Source organism: Carex rostrata, chromosome 28 (assembly GCF_964058835.1).
Source record: "Carex rostrata chromosome 28, lpCarRost1.2, whole genome shotgun sequence".
In the NCBI taxonomy this organism is placed as follows: domain Eukaryota; kingdom Viridiplantae; phylum Streptophyta; class Magnoliopsida; order Poales; family Cyperaceae; genus Carex; species Carex rostrata.
The window spans coordinates 898,452-925,284 of NC_135945.1; the positions used below are offsets into that span (position 1 = coordinate 898,452).

The 26,833-nt window shown below is 31.9% G+C and overlaps 1 protein-coding gene, 1 long non-coding RNA gene and 1 other non-coding gene across 5 annotated transcripts; all 3 read left to right on the plus strand.

Annotated features, from left to right (window-relative positions):
• Nucleotides 1-5,322: 5,322 nt before the first annotated feature.
• TRNAN-GUU (transfer RNA asparagine (anticodon GUU)) lies at nucleotides 5,323-5,396 on the plus strand. The gene has a single exon. It is a non-coding gene; the product is annotated as a tRNA-Asn (tRNA).
• A 916-nt stretch (nucleotides 5,397-6,312) lies between these two features.
• On the plus strand, nucleotides 6,313-8,428 carry LOC144545939 (uncharacterized). 3 transcript variants are annotated; one of them, XR_013508639.1, is made up of 5 exons: nucleotides 6,313-6,622; nucleotides 7,100-7,151; nucleotides 7,255-7,506; nucleotides 7,594-7,629; nucleotides 8,143-8,428. It is a non-coding gene; the product is annotated as an uncharacterized LOC144545939 (long non-coding RNA). The 3 variants fall into 3 exon arrangements; XR_013508640.1 differs by having other exon boundaries at nucleotides 7,255-7,349; XR_013508638.1 differs by having other exon boundaries at nucleotides 7,255-7,629.
• A 7,911-nt stretch (nucleotides 8,429-16,339) lies between these two features.
• LOC144545533 (cellulose synthase-like protein G3) lies at nucleotides 16,340-25,885 on the plus strand. The gene is made up of 8 exons (XM_078294097.1): nucleotides 16,340-17,035; nucleotides 22,062-22,208; nucleotides 22,310-22,435; nucleotides 22,555-22,965; nucleotides 23,274-23,450; nucleotides 24,124-24,294; nucleotides 24,674-24,918; nucleotides 25,428-25,885. Exons 1-8 carry the CDS (start codon nucleotides 16,439-16,441, stop codon nucleotides 25,708-25,710), a joined length of 2,157 nt encoding a protein of 718 aa, XP_078150223.1. The 5' UTR covers nucleotides 16,340-16,438; the 3' UTR covers nucleotides 25,711-25,885.
• The last annotated feature ends 948 nt before the right edge of the window (nucleotides 25,886-26,833 follow it).

A 26,833-nucleotide genomic window follows, 5' to 3' on the forward strand; every position in this document is an offset into this window, starting at 1 on the left:
GTACAAAGCATATAAACCTCGTGAATAAAGCATTGAAAATTTTAATAGTTGTAGACTGAGATTTGAAAACTTAAAAATTTAAAGTGCTCATGAGTTTTACTTTACAAAAAAAATAAATGACTTTAAAATTACTCAAAAGTATTTCTTAATGGATCTTATTTGAAAGATAAAATCGAATAGAAAACGTTCATATTTTTAGATTCGTAAAATTCATCACGGATCATCGGAAAAATAAATTATAATGATCAGAGAAAAAATAAAAAAAAGTGGGTGAAAAGAAACTTTCATTTTTTGGATTGAAGACAAAACTAGTTTGAGAGTTAAAACTATCTAAAAATATTTTCAGACAGAGATTTATATGCTTGCGAGTAACATTTTAAAATATTATAAACATAGCTTTATATTTTTGGATATTAGTGCTGAAAATGAAAATTTAACAATATTGGAAGGTTTTTTTTTCTGTTAAACTACTTGGAGGATGCGCTCGGATATGATGGCTTGGGGTACTATAACATTTTTCATAAAAATAAACTACCACACAACCCAAATAATTGCTTTTAAAATAAATATGTTTTGATCGATAACAATCTACAAGAAAACTCCAAGAATTTCAATAAAATCGTTATTTTAATTTCAACCAAACTAATAGTAATTTCCGAGACATATATTTCATATAGAAGTATAATTATTATTTTATTATTTTTTCTGATATTTTATTGTAAAATTTTAAGAATCATGTAAAATTTTGAATATAATTACTCAAACTATATATGTTTTTATGAACTTTCTTACTAAAAAATAAAATAGACTTATTTGTTGAGAACTTTTTACTCTTGTGCTATATAAAAGAAATCATAATTAGTATTTGTTATAAAATTAATGAAATATTTAAAATAAAATAAAAATAAGACATGTATGCATGATAGATCATGCAGAACACTCCTTCCCTCCTCCCCTTATTTTTATACACAAGAAACTTGTTTGCAAAGTTATTTTTTAATAAAGACTAAAATAATCGAACTTTTTATTAGTAATTTAAAAACGCTAAAATCAAGGGCTAAAGAATTATAGAAGACTTAAAAGTTATACGGTCTAAGTATTCATTCTAATATATAATTTCAACGATCGCTCTATTCATTTTTAAAATTCAACAATTAATAATTGATCTAATTAGGCGTCCAAACGGATCGGTTATTATTCGTTTATATCCGATTCCGTAATAAAAAATTAGATACAAAATATTCGATATTTAAATATCTGTACAGATGTAGATATATATTAGTTCTAAATTTTAATTATCTATATTCAAATAATAGTTATATATTATATACTTAATATATTACGATTAAAATTATGCTACTATTATCTTAAAATAAACAGATATCTGATCAGTATCCATATGTATCCGAAAAATAAAAACAGATACATATATAATTTTACCACTATTTTATTTATTTTTTATTGAAAGTTTTACCACTATCGGTCCGATCCGTTTGCACCTCTATATCTAATGGCAAGAGCAGATGCATTTGACTGCGTTTTGGGCCGGGCCGAGCTGGGCCTGTTCTAATCAAACGGCCGGTCCACTGAACAATTGAAGAGGAAACAAGTCCGACCCCAATGGCCCAATCCATAAGCCTATGGATTTAATTTAATTGACCAACGAGAAAGCAATAGAAGAAAGGAAAGCTTAGGTCCGACCTCTGTGTGCACCGTTAGATCTAAACTAAAATTCAATTCTCACACGAATCTTGACACATCAAACGATATTGGTCGGATACTGGATGTAATTTGATTCAATTCCCATGGGATACATCCCTCTCCCTAGTCATCAGTTCATCGATTTCATCAATTATTGTAACGCCATAATTATTCTCTTTTCCGTTACAAGTTGTATTTACCAGTACATCTCATCATCTCACTTACAGTAGACCAACTGACAACCTCAGAGAAATGAATCCAGAGTTGACCCTCCGGCCATTCGACCTGGCTGACCTGAACGACTTCTACGTGTGGGTCTCTGACTACTGGGTCAGCATATGGTGCCGCTTTGAGACTTACACCAGCAAAAATTTCATAATTGCAAACAAATAAAAATAAAGGAAAGGGTTTCAAAACTTGAGTTGAAGTTTTGGATTCAGTTTATTTCAATGTAATTTTTTTTCTTAGGCATTCTTTGTTGTGTTTTCATTTTCTTTGTTAGAATATTTTCATTTTGAAAATTAGTTTAGTGTTTTTTTATATTCAGATTTAGGGTATGCTATAATAAAAATAGATCATTTTGAAAATTTAATTTAGTGTTTTCATTTTGAAATTTAGGTTAGTATTTTCATTTTGAGATTTAGTTTAGGGCATTTTATATTAAGATATAGGATGTGCATGTTATAAAAAAAATATATCATTTTAAGTATTTAGTTTATAGTTTTCGTTTTGAGGATTTTCCAAAAAAAAATTAAAATTGGACTGTCAGGATTTCTGATTATCCAAAAAAAAGAGAGTAAGTGCCAAGAATCATGGTGGTTCCGGTATTTTTAAAATTTTCAGAAAACGATAGATATATTTATAATTTTTATTTTATGGTGGATATTAATAAAAAATTCGGCATACCCAATATGATCCTGAGCTTGTCATTGTCGTCAAATTAATTATTAAAAAAGAAAAGGATGTTTACAAGTTGCATGAGAAATATTTTACCACACTTATCTTCTCATATTAGAGATCGGCGTCAATAATTTATGTGTATTTGGAATGAGATGCTGAGAGCAACTTGATGATCTTGATGGCTCCTCCGATAAAGACGAGTCAAAACATTACAGTCAATTTAACAAATTTTAAAAATTAATAAATATTTAAGTTGGAATTAAATCTCTAAAAAGTTAATGATTTATTAGAACGATTTCGGATTTCTCTATCTTATTCAGAACTAGGGCTCAAAACGGATCAGATATTATCCGACCGAATTCGGATTCGTATTCGAAAATTAGATACGGATATCCGATATCTGAATATTCATGCAGATAGTGGTACGAATATGGTTTTGAATTTTAATTATCCGTATCCAAACGTTTCCAAATAGTAGATATATACCATACAGTTTAGTATATATTATGAAAATATGTATGTATATATCTATGGATATCCGCCGATCCGTATCCATATGCATCCATCTAATATCCGATTCATATCCGTATCCGAAAAAAAAAAAAAAAGACAAATATAATTTTACCACTATCCGATGCGTTTTCACCCCTATTCAGGACCCACTCCCCTCAAATTTAGTGCAATACCTGACTGAGTACAATGAGATCTATGCCATCAGTTTTAATGTAGCACGAATTTCAAAGCGGGCGACCTGTATCTAAATGGATACTGTATTATTTTTGGTTCGGCTGGGTATGCTATAATAAAATAAGATCAGTTTGATAATTTAGTTTAGTGTTTTTTCAAAAAAATTATTTAGAGTTTTCATTTTGAAATTTAGTTTAGTGTTTTCATTTTGAGAATTTTTCAAAAAAAATTGAACCGCTAGGACTCCTTGCAGTCCAAAAAGAAATTAAACCGCCAGTAGTCTTGGCAGTTTGGGTATTTTTTTTAATTTTTTAAAAGACCATGATTATTTTTGTAATTTATTTTATGATGGATATAATAAAAAAATCAGCTTAGAAAATATGATCATGTGCTTGTCATTGTCGTCAAATTATTCAAACAGAAAAGGATCGATGTTTACAAAATACAAGTTGCATGAGAAATATCTGTGTATTTACAAAAAAAATAAAATAATAACTGAGATGTTACGAGCAACTTGATGATCTTAACGGGTCCCTGGAGAAAAGGACACAAAACATTACGGCCAATTTAATAATTTTTTAAAATTCATAAAAATTTAAATTTGAAATAAATCTTTAAAAAGTTAACCACTTGCTAGGTTTCTTTATCTCATCTAGAATGCACAGGGGCGGAGCAAGGATTTTCGTTAGGGAGGGAGGCAAAAAAATATCGAATCGGGTTTAAATAACTTATCGGATTTAAATCCATTAACTAATTGGGTACTCGATAAAAAAAACAATGCTTTGACTTGTATTTTCCAATGCTCTGACTTGTCATTTCTACTATTTTAACTTAAAATTCTAATTACGAATCATAATTCAAGAAATTTATTTTGATTTTAACATTAAATTTAACCCGAATTACAAATCAAACACTCGGACGGGGACAAAAAAATTTATGGAGAGGGAGGGCGGGGGGGGGGGGGGGGGGGGGGGGCAAAGTCTCGAAATCCAGGGGGGCGGCTGTCCCCCCTGGTCTATGCTGGGTCCGCCCCTGAGAACGCAGTCCCTCTCCCTTAAATTCACTGCAAGACCTGACTGAGTACAATGAGATCTAAGTCATCAGTTTTGTACGAATCTCAAAGCATATGTACTGTATTATTTTTGGAGTGTAAACGAGTCCGATATTATTATCCTTCCGAATCTAGATCCATATCCAAAAGTTTACATATCCGGATGTCGGATACGAATAGTTACAGATTCAGATACGAGTAAAGTTTCAATTTTGAAATCGGATACGAATACAGATACAAATAATTATCTATATGCATATTTTAGTTTTCCAGATATCCGATAAAAATCCAATCTCTCTATCCGACATCCTTGTCTCTCCCAATTTGTCTAGTACGGGGCAAAAGTGAAGAGAACTCTTCTGGGGATTGAGATTAAATGGGAGAGTATTCGTGAGGATAAAATTAACTATCTGCAAAATTGTACTGACAGAAAAATGTTTTTTCTATTAGCAACGATAGTATCCGTGAGGGTATACTGACAGCATTAGTCGCAAATACTTTCCCATTGTGGTTATACATACATATATCGATCGAGCACCTACTGTTTAACCTCTGACACTTTCTTTCCGGATTTGCTGTTGCCATCCTTGTGTGGCCTAAAGAAGGAACATTTTTTTATTAAGCATGTGAAGATACATCGAAATAAAATCTTTTCATTTTTATATATAATCTTCAGAATGGTAGTTTCCTCAAGAATAAAGCGTCGCCATAATTTTTATTTTTTAAATTGTTTTGATAAATTCAAGAGTTCATAATTAGAAACTTACTATTGATCAAAAGTCAAAACTCACCATAGTCCTACACTAATTAATTAATTTTACTCAATTTTTGTACGTAATAATTAAACTAAAAACGCTCCTAGTAGCAGTACTTGATATTCTCAGTTTTAATTTCAAATTCTCGATATTAAATTTGTTCAACTTGGAATGAAATTAGCTATATTTCTATTTACTAATATAATAAAAACAAGTGTTAAACACAAAGCTGGAATAGCTCAGTTGGTTAGAGCGTGTGGCTGTTAACCACAAGGTCGGAGGTTCAAGCCCTCCTTCTAGCGTTATTTTTCCATTTAATTTCCTTCTTTGCTACTTTCAAATATTTTGACAACAATTTATTGTTGATATTGTTATTTTGAGAAATTAAATTTTGATTAATCATCAAAATAAACCATTAGTAATTCTTTCTTTTATAATATTTATATATTTTTAATTATTTTCATATAATAAAAGAGGGAGGGCTCAAAATAAACCATTAGTACTTCATGCTCCAATTGTATCTTAACATTTTTATCTTCGATTTTAAAGTCTAAGCAAAAGATCTGAACCGCTCAACATGATATCTATTTTAAAATGTGCTTTGAGATAAAATTTTACATTTTTTTAATTTTTTTACTATTTTTAAAATAAGTAAAAAAATCATTCCTTTTGAATGGTCCACAATTTTCTGAAAAACATTGATTTTGTACTTATTTTAAAAAATAGTAAAAAAATTTCAAAAATTGTAAAAGTTGATCTCTAAGCACATTTTAACATGAATATTATGTTGACCTGTTCGGATCTTTTGTTTGAATTTTAAAATCAAAGATATAAATATTAAAATACGATTGAAACATGAAGCAATAGAACACTAGCCTTCCTCATAACAAAATTGTACTATACCAATTTATGAGTCTCTCTAATCTTAATTTTTAATTTCTCCGCATGTATGCATCTAATGATAAAACCTTAGTTAAGAACCAAGCTTTCTTGTGACAACTGCCAAGGTTTGGTTAAAAGCGTCAAGCGGATAAGCACATATATCACTACAGCATTTTGTGTTTTCTGCGACCGGTAACAGCGACTGAGGCTGGCGCCGGTCGCAGAAAACGATTTTTTTCTCAAAAAAGAAAAAAAAAATGGCAACTTTGGCGACGGAGGTTTTCTGCGACCGGTATCAGTGACCGGTTATGTCGCCGGTCGCTAAAAGTCTTTTTTTCCGAAAAAAAAAACGCTGGCTCGCTCGCGCCAAACCCTAGCAACGTAATTTTTTCTTCTCCCGCGCACCAGCTTTATCCCCAATTCGACTTTCTCTGCCTAAATTTCAATTTTGCTTCTTTGTCTTCAAATCTGAGCGAGAGAGAGCGGGAGAGTGAAAGCCTTGCCAATAATTTCAAGAGAGAGAGCGATGGAGAGAGATTTGATGGTGAGAGAGAGATCGCGTCTTCTCTCCTGGCTTTGACCACGCCTTCGTTCCTGCGGCTCTCCGGCATCCGTGAGTCCTTCCCTGCCGTTCTTCTACTGTCTGGTTGGTTTCTTAATTTATTTGTTTATTTGAAATGGGTATTGGGGTAATCAGAACTGTCGGCATGAGATTAGCTTTGCCACGATCAATTTTCAGGATATTAGCTTTCTCCGTGGAACTTTTCTGATAAAACAATTTTCTGATAAAGTCCTTTCATTTAAAGCAATTTACAGGAGATTAGCCCTTTCAAAATGATTTTTAGCCAACTGACCTTTTCTAATCTTGTGTAGGTAATAAAAAGACTGATAGAAATTGTCCATATTTATAAACCTGATATATGATAAATTGATAATAATTTGCTTGATTTGATAAATCCATGTCTTGTGAGATTGGTAATGAGCCATCTTTGGGTTTAGGACTTAGCCGGACTAACAATTTGAATCTCGAAAGATAATTACAAGGTAGCACACTGATTATCTTTATTTATGTTCTTGGTTATTGAGGATTGTCAACTGAGCTTCATGTGGTTTTTTTTTTTAGTGCAGAGCTTCATGTGGTCCTCAGATGGGGTGGTGCAGAGCTGTGGTAAAAGGTGAACTCTAAGTCTTGTTAGTATTGGAATTAGAATATGGTCAAATGGACTTATCGCTATATTTTCTTTAATAATTTGGAATTTTTTTTTTTATGTAATGCAGTTTGATGCTCTTGTTTCGGCTTTGCCATTGTCTAGAGAAGAAGAGCAGTTGCAAAGAATTGCTGAGCGATCGAGTTCGCCTGTGACGATAGCAAGGTCAACTCCTCTCTCCTCTCTCCTCTACCTTCAATTAGTTGTCTTGCTGTTTTCTTATCCAATTTTATTCTAATTTCCTGTTAATTTGCTTAAGATCGAGGGTTTAGAAGTGTGTTATTTAATTAATTTCAGCTCCTCTCTCCTCTACAGCTATATGGTACTTGTTCTTTTCAATTAGATTGAAAATTTGATGCAATTTTTTTTAGCGCTTTGCTAATTCATTGTTACTTGTCTTTTTTAGCAGCATATAAACGTGATTATTACTCTTTCTGCTGAAGAGGTAAACATAAATGAACTTTGTTACTTTATTTAGCCTCAAATACTATCGACAGAGGATCTTGGCAAAGGCATCAAACATGACCATAAACCCATTTTAAATAGTGAAATAAGAAATGGTGTATTGGTGTTCAATTTCAAGAATTTTGAGAACCTGACCCTACTTGCACAGTAAACAGAAAAATAAAAAGTTCAACTTCAAAAATTCACAGAGATCAATTTATAAGTCCAAAAAAGAAAAAAATTATATAGGAATGCTCAGGGTGATGTCCTATAACTGTCTGTAAAGTGACATAGCCTAATTAGGTATACAGCTATTTTTAATATTTTTCTTTGTGTTTCTGGTCATTTTTGTACCAGTTAAGTCCCTTTGTCATTTCCTTTATCTGTGTGCTTATCATGTGCTTATCATGTGCACCAGTAAAGATTATTCAATGATTTATTGAATCCCTTATAGAACTTGTGATGAGCATATAATACTTTTGGTATTAATTTTTTGTTTCTTGGCCTTTTTTAGGATGAAGGTGATGACTGAGTTGGACATAAATAGCTGGGTTAGAACTTTATTAATTACATTATATGTGTTGTTTTGTTAAACGGGGGTGTTTGATATTATGCAAAATAACAATAGGCTGTTTTTTTATAAATAGCTGGGTTAGAACTTTATAAATAGCTTAATTTGGGAAAATTGGAATTGAGAATTTTGAGGAATATGTGTTGTTTTTTTATATTTCATGACTTGAGTTGAGAATTTTGAGGATATTATAATTGATACTATGGCAAAATTAGAATTGTTGTGTTGATATTGTTCCCGTTGTATCTCAAATAAAAACCGTAATTTTGTATGATATTTGATGTTATAATTGAATCGATCTATTGTGTATGTTTTGAGAAAAGTGAAATGAAAAAAAATCCAAAAAACTAACAAAAAAGTAAATAACAAAAAAAAACTGACATAATAGTATCAGCGACCGGGTTTTGACTTTCAGCGACCGTTGTTTGGTCGCAGATATCTCTTCGTGACGTCAGCAAAAAACAACAACGATCAAAAAAATTGGTCGCAGAAAAAGTATCAGCGACCGAATGACGTCATTCAGCGACCGGCGACGTCATCGATTGAGTATCTGCGACAATGCTTTCAGCGACCGGAGTATCAGAGACCGGAATCAGCTTTCTGCGACCGGAATAACTATCTGCGACCGGCGACGTGACTATCAGCGACCGGAAAACCGGTCTCTGATAGCCTTTTTTGCTGTAGTGTATATACACAAAATGTGATTTGTTTTTGATGTTTGATCTTTTGATTGATATTTGATATTGAAAAAAAAACAACATTAAAAAATATTTTAATATTAAAAAACATTTTTACTGTGTTGTACAGAAAAGAATATCCCAAAAATAAATGATCAACACTAGAAAAATGCTAGTACATATTAAAAATGAAACAGAAAGTTAATTTATATATACATGGAAAAAAAAAGTTCAATTAAATTTTAATATAAATGAGTAAAATTTTAGAAATTAGAGAAAAATTCCATTGTACCCATCAAAATTTTAAAATAGTCAATTCTCCCGTAAAAACATCATAATATCCAATATCTCAATGAAAACTTAACTTTCTTTGCTGCTATGTCTTTTTAGTTATTTCATAAATTAAATTGACAGATATATCCTTCCATTAAAAATAGAGGTATTCATTATATTATGGTGTTTTCAAAGGGAAAATGGCTATTTAAAAAGTTTTGATAGTTACATTGGAAAATTTTCCTACAAATTATTGGTGGCGGCTACGTAGATCCGGGTCAGATTAAATAATACAAACTCAGTTCTCCAATAATAATCAGCTCCATTTCAAACTGAACTGGAGGTGATCGGTATCATATCTTGCTCTATGCTACTATGCCTATTTAACCAAACAGAAACCACACTCACTTGCTCACTGAGTGGTCACTTCCTCCTCAAATTATAACCAAAGATGGAGGGTACCAAGTCCTCCATCCCTGCCAAGTTCAATCCACCACTCAACACTTTCCGTCTCGACCATAGAATACCGATATACCGCGTACATATTTTCGTATACACTCTTGCTATCATCACCTTAATATATCATCGAATAACATCTATTTTCTCCTCCTATACGCTTGTCGAAGCTTTGCTTATTATGGTCGATCCTAATATCCGATCTCATATTAGCGTTCATATGGGCACAAGTTCAGGCCTTCAGGTGGCGACCAATGCATCGACAAGAGTTCCCAGCTAGGTTACCAGATCGAGCAACTTGGCCTGCACTAGATGTGTTTGTGTGCACCGCTGATCCGCACAAGGAACCACCAATGGGTGTTGTGAACACGGCGCTCTCGCTTTTGGCCTTTGATTATCCTACTGAGAAGCTATCACTAGTGGAGAACTTGGAATTAGTGTCGGCTATTTATGGGTATTAGTGTCGGACATTAGGCGACACTAATCGGGCTGATACTAATACTTCGTAAATAGCCGATACTAAAAGTAAGGCACTAGTGTCGGCTATTTATTAAATGGCCGACACTAATACTAACTTTTAGTGTCGGCCATTTAATAAATAGCCGACGCTAATAACTTATTAGTGTCGGCTTTTTAATAAATAGCCGACACAAATATTTATTAGTGTCGGCTTTTTAATAAATAGCCTACACTAATGCTTTTTTTTAAAAAAAAAATCAAAAATTCACTATAAATCATAGAAAATTTCAAAAATGAAAATTTTTGTTCTGGGATGCTCATATATTTTTGCTGAACTATATATAAAACAAAGATATATCAAATAATTCATCATAATTTACAAATAACACTCACTAAATAAAATATCATCCAAATTGCTCATTTATTGTTATTCTTATAAATGGGCTGTGCAAGAAAGTTGAAATTGAGAAGGCAATGGATTATCTACATGACATGATTTCTAAAGGGCATCAGCCTGAGGTCGTAACCTATAACATTCTTATAGATGGATTATACAAGAATGGTGAAATTGAGACAACAGTGGATTTTTTACATGACATGATGTGTAAAGGGTATGAACCTGATGTCTTGTCGCGAGAAAAGGCATTGTCGCGAGAGAGAGGTCGTGTAGCGAGAGAGCACAGTTGACGAAATGAAACAGCGTCATCTTCTAGTATTCGCCTAGAAGAAGCGGCTAGGTTTGAGAAGATCAGATCGGAGAGAAGCGTGAAGTGAAGTGAACGCTCAAGAGAGAGGGGAAACTAGATTTTTCCGAGCGGGAGAGATGTGTGGAGGGAGAAAGGAGGCTGTGTTTTAAACCCTAAGCGTGTGTTGTGAAAGAGGTGCGCGGGACTTAAAATGAAATTATTTTAGCTTTAGTGTCGGCTATTTATAAATAGGCGACACTAATGTATTAGTGTAGACTATTTATAAACAACCGACACTAATACTTAACTATTAGTGTCGGCTATTTATAAATAGGCGACACTAATGTATTAGTGTAGGCTATTTATAAACAACCGACACTAATACTTAACTATTAGTGTCGGCTATTTATAAACAGCTGACACTAATACATTAGTGTCGCCTATTTATAAACAACCGACACTAATACTTAACTATTAGCTAGTGTCGGCTATTTATAAACAGCCGACACTAATACATTAGTGTCGCCTATTTATAAACAACCGACACTAATACTTAACTATTAGCTAGTGTCGGCTATTTATAAACAGCCGACACTAATACATTAGTGTCGCCTATTTATAAACAACCGACACTAATACTTAACTATTAGCTAGTGTCGGCTATTTATAAATAACCGACACTAATACATTAGTGTCGCCTATTTATAAACAACCGACACTAATACTTAACTATTAGTGTCGGTTATTTATAAACAACCGACACTAATATTATTAGTGTTGGCTTTTTGTAAACGACCGATATTAAAGTATTAGTGTCGGCTTTTTAAAGCGACACTAATTGTACATTCTCCACTAGTGTATCAGTGTATATTTCGGATGATGGTGGCGCCGACGTGACGCTCTTTGCGTTCATGGAGGGTGCGAAATTTGCATGTCATTGGTTGCCATTTTGTAGGGTGAATGATTCAAGGATAGATCCCCCTTGGCTTTCTTTGCTTCGGGGTGTTGTTGCGGTGGCAGTCATGACGAGGACAAGCTGAAGGTAATTAATATAATTTTTTTTTATATGTTTTTAACTTCTTGAGAATTAAAACATGCTTAACAGTTTATTTAAAGCATCATGTATTTAATTTTGTTCATCCATATATTTTGCTTAGCTAGCTATCATTTTTTTCTAAAATAAAATGGGAAGAACCAATATACCATACTTTTATTCATTTTGTTGCATTCATACTCTCCGACAATACTTTGAGGATTATTTATAATTTTATATCATCTTACATATATATCCTCTGTTATATCATCTTACATATACATCTTAGATGTAGAATTCCTGTCAGAGAGAGGCAGGAATTGAGCTAAAATAATTTATCGGGTTCAAATTCATTAGTTATCGGGTACAAGATTAAAATGTGTATAGAGTTAAGGAAAACAACTAAAAATAAAGAATAATTATATGAATCTCCTCAGTCTTCCTAAAATCTCTACATCAATTTTCTTCTAATGTTGTACTATGGTCCCCACTAAATACATGGTCTGCCTTTTCTAGTCCCTACATTCGTTCGTCAACCTTTAGATCTATAAATACTTAGAAAATAAAATATTACTATTTGAAAATTAAGATATTAATATACTTGCATACATAACTTGATATAATCATCCTCATTTTCTAGTCCCCAAATGGTTCACGTGTCAATCTTCCTCTAATGAAGTATTGGGAACCCTATATCGCCACATTAACCTTCTCCAATCGTTCTCATATTAACATTTTTTTTAACAAAAATAGTTGACCTCATAGGTATAAATATTTCACTGCATAGTTATAAATACGTACAAAATAAGATATTAATACTTTGAAGTGTAACTTGACATGATCAAACACTTGAAGATTAAAATTTGTATAATATATATACATACAAATATTTCAGTGTATAGGTATAAATATTTGCAATACTTGATATTAATACTTTCCAGCACCATATGTAACAAAAAAAAAATCAAGTTTTGTAGTCCTCAAGATAGTTATGACAATATTGATATTTTTTATAAACGTGTACGGTCCTCCCTTGTAGTTTGAGTGCTCCTCCAGGTATTTATAGTTCAGGGTCATTTGAGAAATTTGTAACTCAAAAATTGTTGTAACAGCTTGATCCCTCCTCTTTTGGAGAGATTTTAGTGCTGGTATTGTTATCACCTCCCAACAATAAATTGAAGGATTTTTTTTGTTTACATTTTTGTTTATACGACAGCGTAAGCCCGATACGAAAGATGTGTCATACTCAGCAGTTAGTTATTGAGGACACATATGGGTCAGAATACGTCACATGTTCATTTGTGCACTATCACGTGACCATTCATACATTGCCAAAAGCTTGATATTAATCTCTTGTATGTGTTTATATATATGTATGTTGATGAATATTGAACAATGGATATGCATATTGTTTATGTTGAATATTTGTTAAATGTGGTTTATGTTGAATATTTGTTCAATGTTGTTTATATATGTTGAATATTTGTTAAATGTTGTTTACGTTGAATATTTGTTAAATGTTGTTATGTTGAATGTGTTGAATGTTGTTTAATTATGTGCTTGTTGAATATATACTGTCTTATGTCTTTTCATTATGTTGAATATGTGTATGGATGTATATGTATGTTGAATCATGCGTTATATATGTTGTTTATGTGGAATGTATATTGCCTTTTGTATGTTATAAAACATGTTATAAAATGTACAGTACAGTAGTAAGTGAAAATAAAAAAAAAAAACACTCATGGAGAAGTTGACTCACCCAACTAAATAGACTGCAAAACATGCATCTATAAATAGTAAATAATGTTAGTTTAATCTCATAAATAATTCTTTCTTATTTTCAGTTCATATTACACTACAAAAAAATGAATGAAGTACTAATTGGGGTATCGATCTGCAGAGATAATTCTTTCCTATTTTCAGTTCATATTACACTACAAAAAAAATGAATGAAGTACCGATTGGGGTATCGATCTGCAAAGATAGTTATTGTATATTAAGTTTTTAACAATTTTTACTAGTCTAGATTGATTCGGTTTTTAACAATTTATTAACAATTTATTGAGTCTCCCTAATCTCATTTTTTTTTTATTTCGCCCCATGTATGCGCATCTAATGATAAAGCCCTCCTTCTAGCGCTATTTTTTTTTTCATATAATTTCATTGCTTGCTACTTCTTTCAAATATTTATTGTTCATGGTGTAGTTATTTAAAAAATTAAATTTTGATCAATCATCAAAATAATTAAAATAGAGGAATTTTTATTTTATATTTTTATAATATTTATAATTTTAAAACATTTTAATTATTTTCATAACATAAAATTATACAATAATAATTTATTTATCTAATCTCAATTTTTTATTTCGCCGAATGTTTGCATCTAATGATAAAACCTTAATCAAGAGCAAAGTTTTCTTGTCATCAACTGCCATGTTTTGGTAAAAAGTGTCAAGCGGAGAAGCACACATACACCAAATTAAATGTGATTTCTTTTTGTGTTAAGTATTATAATTAGCCTTTTTGCATGCCTTGATTGATTTTTGATGTCATCTAATTTGGAGATTTGTAATTTGTGACACTAGGCAATCAATCAAGCTAACTTTTTCATACGCAACATAAATTCCTTTTATTGATTATTTATTTTAAAAGTAGCTCTATTTTTTTAATGAAGCGATATTTTTATTTTAAAAAGAAAATACATGAGATTGCTTGCATTATTTTTTAAAAATTAAAATGCTGACAATGAAAACGCGATCTCAGTATATATACTTGAAATCCAGCTAATATTTTCTATATTTAATTATTACGAAAATTTACATTAAAATCTTTTAAGATTATTATATTATGTATTATTTTAAAAATAAAAACTTGATATTAAATTCAATATAAACATTTTAAAATATAATTATTTTACTGTAGCACTTGAAAAAAAAAGATGCTAGCTAGTACATATTAAAAATGAAATAGAAAATTAATACATGCTAAACAAAAGTTCAATTAAATTTTAAAATTATGGGTGGCGGCTACACACCCCTAGTTATACGGGAAATTTTATAAAATATCCCTCTTTCCAAAAACTTCAAACAAAATAACCTCTGCTCAAAATTATTGACAAAATATCGTTGTGGTCCTAGTTTCCTCTCCCTTCCTCCATTTCTCCTATTTACTCCCACATCTGTCTCTCCCCTGTTTTTGCACTGGTCTATGCTTCTCTCACTCATCTCTCATCTCTCATCTCATCAATCTCTAAGATTTAGGAACAAATTTCTAAGACTGAGGAACGAATTTCAGTCACATGCCCCATCTCATCTCTCTACACACATAGGTTATGTTTGATTGTGGAATAACTTTAATTCGAAGTAAATTGCTTACTCCAAGGTAGAGTAAGTTAATCATGTTTGGTCTAGTAAACTAAATCACCTCTCTAGGTGGAATAAGTTAAACCAAATTAATTCAAATGTTACTCTCACTTACTCTATCAATTTCACTCCTTATTTGGTGAATTAAGTGTGGAGTAATTAAGGAGTTTAATCCACCCATTACTCTACAACCAAACATGACCATAATGCAATAAGGATGTGGTCAACCTCAGATTGCTCAGGGGTTTCAGAAAATTACAAGTTGACCCATCGAAAAATTAAACGAATAATTTGAAATGAATAGTGGAATCCGGTGAAGACATCAATATCTTGTAAAAATTAATATGGCACAATAAAGCTTAGCTGCTTCTAAAAATTAAAGATTGAGGAATCGGGAATGATCATAGAACACCTCAACATGTCATATTTTAATGAAAACACAATTAAAGAAAGCAGCTTGCATGTTTCATCTATTTCTTTCGATTCATATATGGTGCATTTTGAAACTTTTTGCAAATGGGAGATCGAACCTTACTGAGCAACTCCATGCAGATGAACTTACATGTTTACTCAAACTTGTATCTATCAACTCCATACCACTTGTCAAAGCTTCGACCCATCACAGCTTGAATCCCTTATGTCACTGACCATGGTGGATAAATGGATGGGAAGAATGTGTTAGAGAGGTCAGAGGTCTTAGGGAGATGAGATGAGAGGGGCGCAAGGAGAACAAACCAGCCAAAAACAAAGGGAGAAAGGGAAAGAGGGATGTGGGAGGTGAAAAGCGTCAAACTCACGGAAGTAAAAGAGAGCAATGTGGGATAGAGGGAGATGAAGGTAAAAAGTAGGATCCACAAGAACATTTTGTCAATAATTTTGAATAGAGGATATTTTGAATAGAGAATATTTTGTTTGAAAATTTTAAAGAGGGGTATTTTATAAAATTGCCCTAGTTATACTGTTGATTCACCCTGTTGCTATTGAAAATTAATTAGATATTGATAAACAATTAAACATGAAAAAAGCACACAACTCAGATTGAGATAAAATAAAAGTGCTGCATGTGTGTTATAAACATATAATTATAAGCGCCATAATCTTTGGAGATCTGGATCAGTTTAAATAATAGAAACTCAGTTCTCCAATAATAATCACCTCCATTTTAAACAAAACTGGAGGTCACCCGTACTTATCTCTCCCTCTATCCTACTATGCTTATTTAACCAAACAAAAATCACACTCAATTGCTCGCTGACTGGTTACCTTCTCCAAATTAAATTTTAACAAAAGATGGAGGATACCAAGTCATCCATCCCTGCCAAGCTCAATCCACCACTCAACACCTTCCGTCTCGACCGTAGAATACCTATTTACCGAATACATATGTTCGTATACACTCTAGCTATCATCGCCGTAATTTATCATCAAATAACATCTATTTTCGCCGCCTCTACCCTCTTTGAAGCTGGCTTATTGTGGTCAATCCTAATATCCGATCTCATCTTAGCATTCGCGTGGGCACAAACGCAGGCCTTCAGGTGGCGGCCGATGCACCGGCAAGAGTTCCCAGCTAGGTTACCAGATCGAGCAACTTGGCCAGCTCTAGATGTGTTTGTGTGCACCGCTGATCCGCACAAGGAACCACCAATGGGTGTTGTGAACACGGCGCTCTCGCTTTTGGCCTTTGATTATCCTGCTGAGAAGCTATCGGTGTATATTTCGGATGATGGTGGCGCCGACGTGACGCTCTTTGCATTCATGGAGGGCACAAAATTTGCGCGTCATTGGTTGCCGTTTTGTAGGAAGAATGGAATCAAGGATAGATCGCCAGAGGCTTTCTTTGCTTCGGGACGTTGTTGCGGTGGCAGTGACGAGGACAAGCTTAAGGTAATTAATCTGATACATGTATATATTTTTAACTTCTTCACAATTAATAAGTTCTAAGTGTTTATTAAAAAGCATCCTTCATTTATTTGTACTAATAATCATGATAAGTTGCAACCTTCAATTCTTTTTTTTTTTTTTTTTTTCAAAAAATAATCAGAAGAATCCATACCATACTTTTATTCATTTTGTGGATGAATATAATCATCAATAATATTTTTCGGTTTAATTTATAATTTTATATCAAATATATATATATATATATATATATATATGGAATATGCTAGCATGCTACACGTAGCATAGAGGGCCTCCGTGCAACGGCTTAATATTCGACTTTTCAAAATTCTAACAGTCGATCCGAACCATTCATCTTGTTCTCCATATTAATATGTGTTTGGAGACCAAATTTTATATTTTTTGGAATTTTTCACTAGTTTTTTAGATTTATTGAAAATCACTGTTTTCAGCAAATATGGACCATAAAAAAACATAGATTTTCAATAAATCTAAAAAACTAGTGAAAAATTCCAAAAAATGTAAAATTTGGTCTCCAAATGTATATTAATATGGAGAACAAGATGGACAGTTCGGATCGACCGTTAGGATTTTAAAAAGTCAAATATTAAGCTGTTGCATAGAGGCCCTCTATGCTATGCGTAACATGTTAGCATATTCCTATATATATATATATAGAGTTAGGCTGGGGTGCTATGGATAGCATAGTGGCCTCTATGCTACGGCTCAATATTCGAGTTTTCAAAATCCAAATGGTCGATCCGAACTGTTCATCTTATTCTCCATATTAATATCTGCTTGGAGACCAAATTTTACATTTTTCTGAATTTTTTTACTATTTATTAAGTATTTTACAAAATTGTTGATCCAACGGTGGCTGCACAAAACAGTAAAACCGTTGGATTAGCAATTTTCAAAGTGGCTTAATAAATAGTAAAAAAATTCAGAAAATTATAAAATTTGGTCTCCAAGCAGATATTAATATGGAGAATAAGATGAACGGTTCGGATCGACCGTTTGGATTTTGAAAACTCGAATATTGAGCCGTAGCATAGAGGCCACTATGCTATCCATAGCACCCCAGCCTAACTCTATATATATATATATAGCCTATATTAATCCTCTGACCTTTGTTAAAGACACGTGTTATTGCCTTATTGGAATTGTTCTTTTAGAACCACATGTCTAGCTTTTATTAGATTTTATTTTCCTGTTGTTTTACTATATGCATCAACACATGCAACCAAGAAGGAAAAAAAAAAAGAGAAGAAGCATTATAAATTAAGTTAAACAAAAAAACTGAGATATTTTATTTTATAGTGGTCCTACGGTTGTCTTAGATTAAAAAAATAATATTGAAATATATTTGAAACCATACAAGCTCACATAAAAAAATCTCCTGTACAAGAAAACCCAATTTTTTTTTTCGATGATTGCATTATAAAGTCTCACTATAGTCAAGTCAAGTAGGAGCAGGATGATATACATATGGCCAATCTGGTATGGGCTATGTATGGTCCCAAAATTATTGGGTTTTTGTTTCTATTGGACTTAAATAAATTAACATTAAGTCTGATTTATTTATTTATTTATTTATTTTTGTGTGGTTGGAAAACCCTTCAAATATTTTAAAAGTGTCTAAAAATCTGGTTTAGATTTTAGAGAAGTTTGAATTGTATACGGAGTAGAGACAAAGGTACAATCAAATAATGATGCGGATGGTGACAAAATTGGTTGAGTGAGGCTATGGTACATTGCAATGTGCATATCTATTTTGTACATTGAATTTATATTGAATTTTGTTTTTTTGAAGTTCAAATAATCAATCTGAACTGTTCAATATTATTATTATCATGTGAAAATATATTTGTACTTCAAATTTTATATTTTTCGAATTTTTTCACTATTTTTTAGACAACTAAAAAATCACTAAAGTAGTGATTTTCAACCTACATAAAAAATAGGAAAAAAAAATCATGAATATATAAAATTTGATCACCATGTATATTTTCCGATTTTTTTTATTTATATCCAAAAACCGCTTGTTTTTTTCAAAAACTATCCAAACAAGAAACCGATTTTTTTTCCGGTTTCAATACCAATTTCCGGAAATTGGATCCAAAATCAGGAATAATTTTTTTTGGATTTAGGATTTCTTTTTTTTTCTTCAATCCGGAATAATTTTTTCCGGATTTAGGAATTTTTTTTTTAGGAATTTTTTTTTTTCATTTTTCAGTTTTTATTTATAGTTTATTTATTTTTTGTATTGAAGTATTACAAATATTTAATATATTTTTAAAAAAATAGATGGAATACTATATAATTTGATTTATTCGAAAGACTGCTACAAATAATCCGGATCAACATTTTTCATGCCGGATTTTTTATGGCCGTAAAAAAAATTAATATAATATAATATATGTATATGTATATATAATATAATATATGTATATGTATATATAATATAATATATGTATATGTATATATAATATAATATATGGAGTTAGGCTGGGGTGCTATGGATAGCATAGTGGCCTCTATGCTACGGCTCAATATTCGAGTTTTCAAATCCAAACGGTCGATCCGAACCGTTCATCTTATTCTCCATATTAATATCTGCTTGGAGACCAAATTTTACATTTTTCTGAATTTTTTTACTATTTATTAAGTATTTTACAAAATTGTTGATCCAACGGTGGCTGCACAAAACGGTAAAACCGTTGGATTAGCAATTTTCAAAGTGGCTTAATAAATAGTAAAAAAATTCATAAAATTATAAAATTTGGTCTCCAAGCAGATATTAATATGGAGAATAAGATGAACGGTTCGGATCGACCGTTTGGATTTTGAAAACTCGAATATTGAGCCGTAGCATAGAGGCCACTATGCTATCCATAGCACCCCAGCCTAACTCTATATGTATATATATATGTATATATAATATAATATATATGTTAAAATGTGCTTGCATATCAAATTTTATATTTTTTTTGAATTTTTTTACTATTTTTTAAGTATTTAACAAAATCGCTATATTGAGACCATTGAATTTTTGTACCCATCTTAATAAATAGTAAAAAAATTTAGAAAAATGTAAAATTTGATCTGCAAGCACATTTTAAAATATCCATCATGTTGAACGGTTTGGATCGACTGTTTGGACTTTGAAAGCTTTGAAAATACCGATCGTTGAATGCCTACCGTTGAACGAAAACTTAAACTGAATTTTTGAGGCACTAAACGAGGGTTCCAATGCCTCATTTTTTTTATACCTCATCATACCTCATATTTTATATCTTCATTTTCTTCATATTCAAAGTCTAAATTGTCGATCCGAACCGTTCAACATGATATCCATATTAAAATATGGTTAGGGATGAAATTTTATAATTTTTGAAAAAAAATTTACTATTTTTTAAGATGGGTAGAAAATCACTGGTTTTTGAACGGTTCAGATCGAATAAAATTTTTTGTTGAACAGTTCGGGGCGAATAAATTTTTTAACATATATATTATATTATATATACATATATATACATATATTATATTATATATACATTTACATAGGAATATGCTAGCATGCTATGCATATATAGCATAGAGCCCCTCCGTGCAACGGCTCGGATTTTGAGTTTTCAAAATCCTAACGGTCGATCCGAACCGTTCATCTTGTTCTCCATATTAATATGTGTTTGGAGACCAAATTTTACATTTTTTGAATTTTTTTTACTATTTCTTTAGATTTATTGAAAATCCCACGTTTTCAGCAAATCTGGACCATAAAAAAACAGCGATATTCAATAAATCTAAATAAATAGTAAAAAAATTTTTAAAAATGTACAATTTGATCTCCAAACACATATTAATATGGAGAACAAGATGAACGGTTCGGATCGACTGATAGGATTTTGAAAACTCGAAATCCGAGCCATTGCATGGAGGGGCTCTATGCTATGTATAGCATGGTAGCATATTCCCATATACATATATTATATTATATATACATATACATATATTATATTATATATACATATACATATATTATATTTTTTTTACGGCTGTAAAAAATCCGGCATGAAAAATGTTGATCTGGATTATTTGTAGCAGTCTTTCGAATAAATCAAATTATATAGCATTTCATCTATTTTTTAAAAAAATATATGAAATATTTGTAATACTTCAATACAAAAAATAAATAAATTATAAATAAAAACTGAAAAATGAAAAAAAGAAATTTCCTAAAAAAAAAAATCCTAAATCCGGAAAAAATTATTCCGGATTTAGGAAAAAAAAAATTAATCCTAAATCCGGAAAAAATTATTCCGGATTTAGGATCCAATTTCCTGAAAAAAAATTTTCCGGAAATTTTTTTTCCGATTTGGGTAGTTTTCGAAAAAAACAAACGATTTGGTCAGTTTTTTAAATTTATATATTTTTTTGAATATAAATAAAAAAATCGGTATATTTTCATATGATAGTAATATTGAACGGTGTAGATTAATTATTATCACGAATAAACAAATACTCCATGCAGATCTCAAAAAGAAAGCATATCACCACATGCACCGAATTCAGATTCTGTGCAATACCCGACCAAATGAGATCTGAATCGTCTATTTTTAAACTCACACAAACTTTAAAATAAATTATTAACAATCTAAATAATTAAGTACATAATTGATTATTTTTAAACTGACACAAATTATTTATATCAACATGCACATGCCCCGAATTCAGATTCTGTGCAATATAAACCTGACCATGTTGTCTTTGGACTTTTATTTTTAAAAAATAATTAATTCATTTTCTAGTTAATCTGGTGGCATGAAAATTGAGAGAAATGGAGAGATGTTGCCCTTGCACACCATCTGTTCGATGAAATGCATTCATCAAAATTCATTTTGAAATTTCATTAGAAGTATTCATGGTGCTGCTGGTAGGTAATTATGGACCATTTTGCTTCATCATAATTTCTGATTGGATGTGGCATTTTTGCAATTTTTGGTTGTAGATGATGTATGATGCTATGAAAGAAAGGGTAGAGAGTGCACTAGAGAAAGGCAGTGTTAGTGCTGACTTAGTTTCCTCAGAGGAAGATCAACAAATTTTTCAAAAGTGGAAGCAATTTTCCCGCAACAACCATCCTGCGGTCGTCCAGGTTTTTTTCTTGTTACCGATAAATGCTGACATTCGATGTACAAGTTTCCGGAAAAAGTTGTGATCGCTAATGTGTGTCGTTTCTCTTGTGCATATATGTAGGTGCTACTTCAGAGCAGCATAGATACAGATATTGCCGGTCATGTAATGCCGAACCTGATTTATGTTTCAAGAGAGAAGAGTCCGAAATCTCCTCACCACTTCAAGGCCGGTGCACTTAATGCTCTCGTAAGACCAACTATTAACAGTAGAACTTGACATATATAGTTTCATTTGTATTTGTATGACATCCTAAGCATGTATCATGTACATTCAATTTTAATTGAAACTGTGATTCTTTTTGTTAGGTACGTGTCTCGAGCGTTCTGACAAATGCACCAATAATCCTAACAATCGATTGTGACATGTGCTCGACCGACCCGAATTCACCACACCGGGCACTTTGCTATTTCCTAGACCCCACCACCTCAGCTAAGCTTGCTTTTGTGCAATTCCCACAGCATTTTCAGGGACTCAACAAGAACGACATATATGGAGGTGAAATCAAGCGTCTCTTCACGATAAATTCTATTGGAATGGATGGATTTTGCGGGCCGAATTATGTCGGGACCAACACGTTTCATGCAAGGCGTGCCTTGTTTGGTTCATCATTGGAAGGTGTAAATGATCAGGGGCAAATTGGATCTAAGATAGTTTTGGAAAAGGCGATTGAGGCGGCAGGTTGTGACTATGAAGTCGGGACGAAATGGGGAGACACAGTAAGCGCAATTGATTTTGTGATTATTATCTCATAAGCTAAACTTTATCAAATTATTGCCTTCCTCTTCATTTATTTAGTGTAAAAGTAGCCTTAACATAATGCAACATGATGCATTTTTTTCTGGGTATTTGAAATTAATTTTAATATTAAGACCACTTATAAAACCTTTGGACTGAAGAGAGGATGTGCACTTGAATCAAAGTATTAATTTGGAGAAATTTTCTGAAAGATAGACAAACAGAGCATGAGTTAAATATAAGAAATTAAGTTATATCATATCATATTTATGGATTTTTTAAATTCTAGATTGGTTTTCGCTATGGTTCGTTGGTTGAGGACTACTATACAGGTTATCGTTTGCATTGCGAAGGATGGAAATCGGTGCTTTGCAACCCGCCTGAGCCAGCATTTCTTGGAGATGCACCAAAGAGCCTGAATGATGTGCTTAACCAGTGTAAGAGGTGGAATATTGGGCTTCTTGAGGTAATATAATTCCTTAAATTTGAGGCATTAATCTTACATATTCATACATTATAATACTTACCAGTCAAATGTTCTTTTTAACATATATATCCTCTACAAGTGAGACTACAATACTATGCATAGTGCATATTAGTTCATACTATGGAATAATAGTTCTATTTTCAAAGTCCAAACATTCGATATGAACTATTCAACATGATCTCCATATGAAAATGTACTTATAGATCAGATTTTACATTTTTTACAATTTTTTTACATTTTTTTTAATATAGATAGAAAATCACTTGATCTTAAAATTCTAGATCATTAAAAAAATAGTAAAAAAATTCTAAAAATATAACATTTAGTCTACAAGAACTTTTACAAATGAAACTAATGTTGAATGTTTTAGATCAATTATTTAGAATTTGAAACTAAAAATATTAATTCTTAATACAGACCAATTTGCAACTTGAATAGTACCATAGCCTAACTCTATCCCCTACTTTAAATATTTTTCTGATTATATACTTTCATTTTATTTAATTATATGCTTATTTTTATTGACAAATTAATTTGTGCATTCTAACAATTATCTAATTTACACCAAAAAAAGGCCAGAAAATAAATTAAGATCCTTTAAGAAGCTGTTGTGCTTATGTAAAATGAAGCTATATTGGATCATGAATTACAGGTGACTATTTCCAGGCATTGTCCCTTAACCTTTGGTGTCAAAAAGATTTTACTTGGAGCAGGGCTAGCTTACTCGCACCTTGCATTTTGGGGCATTTGTTGCATCCCTATTGCCACTTATGCTGTTCTGCCTCAACTTGCTCTAATCAACAATAGGTCATTATTTCCTGAGGTGTATTCCTATCCTTTTATTATCTTAATCTTGGATGGATTAGTTTTAGAAAAGTAATGTCTCCAATATATTTCCTCTGCGTGCTGATAAATTTATTTGTTCAAAAGTGAAGAGAGAAAACCGAAATTAGACTTATAATTCTTCTAAAGTGCATTTACAGCATTTTGGTTCTGATGTTTTTATAAAATTATGGTCTTATTTTAATAAACAATGGCTTATAGGAAGCATATGTGATATGTTCAAACTAAATACATCAAAGAAAACGAAAGAAAACAGACAAAATGGAAATTAATACGGGACATAAATAGCTTAAAGAGCAATGTACCAGTTCACCATGGTAACTTCCTAACTGTGTGCTATTGATTTTACCTAATCGCAGCCGTCCAATCCATGGTTCTATCTATATGCATACCTCTTCTTGGCAGCGTACATCCAAGACATGACCGACTTTGTCTCCTACAATGGCACTTTCATGTGCTGGTGGAGTGACCAGCGAATGTGGCTCATTCGCGGCCTCACCGCATGCCCCTTCGGTATGATGGAATTTGTGTTCAAGCAATTCAACATCACTACTCAAGGCTTTAATCTCACGAGCAAAGTCATGGATGATGATCAAAGCAAGAGGTAATTTGTGTTCAAACAATTCAACATCGCAATGCTAGTGTAGGATGTCCTTGTACAATTGTCACATACTTAGTGGCATTTAGGCATACGCTTGTGTGCACATCACAAGTAAGAAAATAAATCATTTGCCCTCACAACCGGCCAAGATTGAACATTTCTCTTAATAAATGGTAAAATACGTACTTTATAAAAATAAAATTAGCTTTAATGGAAAAGGCAATAAATTCGGCAAATTTTTTAGTTTTTGAAATTTGAGAGGGTAAATATGATATTTTGAATTTTCGAAGGGAAAATACGTAGTTTCGATATTTTTGTGGGGTATACGTGAAATCCCCTTTAGATTTGAACTCAGCAACTCTAATTTCATACCATTCTTATTACAGCTTGAATGTTGGAACAATATATCAGAATTGGTGGACATATAGGGAAATTAGTGTAGGCAAAATTTCTCAAAATAAGTTTTGAAATCAACACTCATATATAATACAATGTTTCTACACTTAATGTAGGTATGACCAAGGCTTGTTCGATTTCGGTGTAGACTCGCCTTTCTTTGTCATATTAGGTACTGCAGCAATACTCAGTTTGTGCGCATTCACGGTCGGATTGATCAGAAATGGCATGGTTTTAGAGATGTTTCTAGCAGGATATGGTGTTGTGAATTGCTGGCCGGTATATGAGGCACTATTTTTGAGGAGTGATAGTGGGAGGATGCCCGAAAGAGTCGGCGCTCGAGCATTTATCATGGCAGGAGTTATTCTTGCCATAGGTTTTGTTGCATTTAATGTGTAACATTGTGATGTGTATTTCGGTGGTATCACGTCTCAGAGGAGAGTACAAAATGGATCCACTCTAGCTAGTAGGATAATAAGATCATTACTTGTTAATTTTAAACAATAATTATATATGAAATTATTGTAGTCATTGGTACAATTAATTAATAACATGACTATGACAGTGAAAATGATATGAAGCTTGCCAAAATTTGAATGGTAAAATGTTGTGGTCAATTTTCACAAAATGGGTCAATTTATTGGCCCAAAATGAAAGAATAGTTATTATATCTTGGCCCATAAACAAGAGAAATAGAAACACTCAGGTTACAAAAATTAACTTTCAAGCAATGTTGATCAACAAAATATATGATCACTATTTGTAATTTTGAACTTGAACAGTAATATATATGAATATATTGTGATAGTTGACCCCATTAATTAATAATATCAGTTTGGCATTGAAAATGAAATGTTACTTGCCGGAAACTGAATGGTAGAAAACTGAGGCCAATTTTCACTAATTGGGTCAATATTATTAGCCCAAAATAAAAGAAAATTTATTATATCCTGGCCCATAGACAAGAGCAATAAAAAACACTCAGGTTACAAGCAATGTTAATTCATAATATATAATTGAAATTTTTCATGAAGCTGGAAATAGCTCAGTTGGTTATAGCATGTGGCTGTTAACCACAAGCTCTGCTCTTCAATTCCTCCACTGTCCTCAAATATTTTATTTAATAAAAAAAATATCCAAATCATGATTGTCTTTTTTTTTTTTTTTTAAATTCGAACAGTTACACAAACTGAGCCAGCATCTCTTTAAGAAATTAAGATTACATGGTAAGACAAGTTGCACAGTATGTGAATTTTTCGTCCAATTTCGGCCGAAACGGTCCGATTACAGTCAAATTTCAGACAAAATGGTCCTTTACAAATCAAATTTCAGCTGAAGCGGTTTAATTCCAATCATACCATCGGCTAAAATGCACAAATACCAATCTCCAAAAAAATTCACCTACTGCGTGACTCGAACTAAGGGCCTCTTGGTAATCAAGCCAACTACCACCACACAATGCTATTTTTTGTTGCTAAAATACATAACTACATGTAAATGTAAGTGTTGAAATGCTTGTATT

Excerpts from the sequence above, each read along its gene's own strand:
- LOC144545533 (XM_078294097.1), top strand. The coding sequence starts at position 16,439 with ATGGAGGATACCAAGTCATCCATCCCTGCCAAGCTCAATCCACCACTC. Across the intron at positions 22,436-22,554 it reads CCGGTGCACTTAATGCTCTC|GTACGTGTCTCGAGCGTTCT; the intron begins GTAAGACCAACT and ends TCTTTTTGTTAG. Across the intron at positions 24,295-24,673 it reads ATAGGTCATTATTTCCTGAG|CCGTCCAATCCATGGTTCTA; the intron begins GTGTATTCCTAT and ends ACCTAATCGCAG.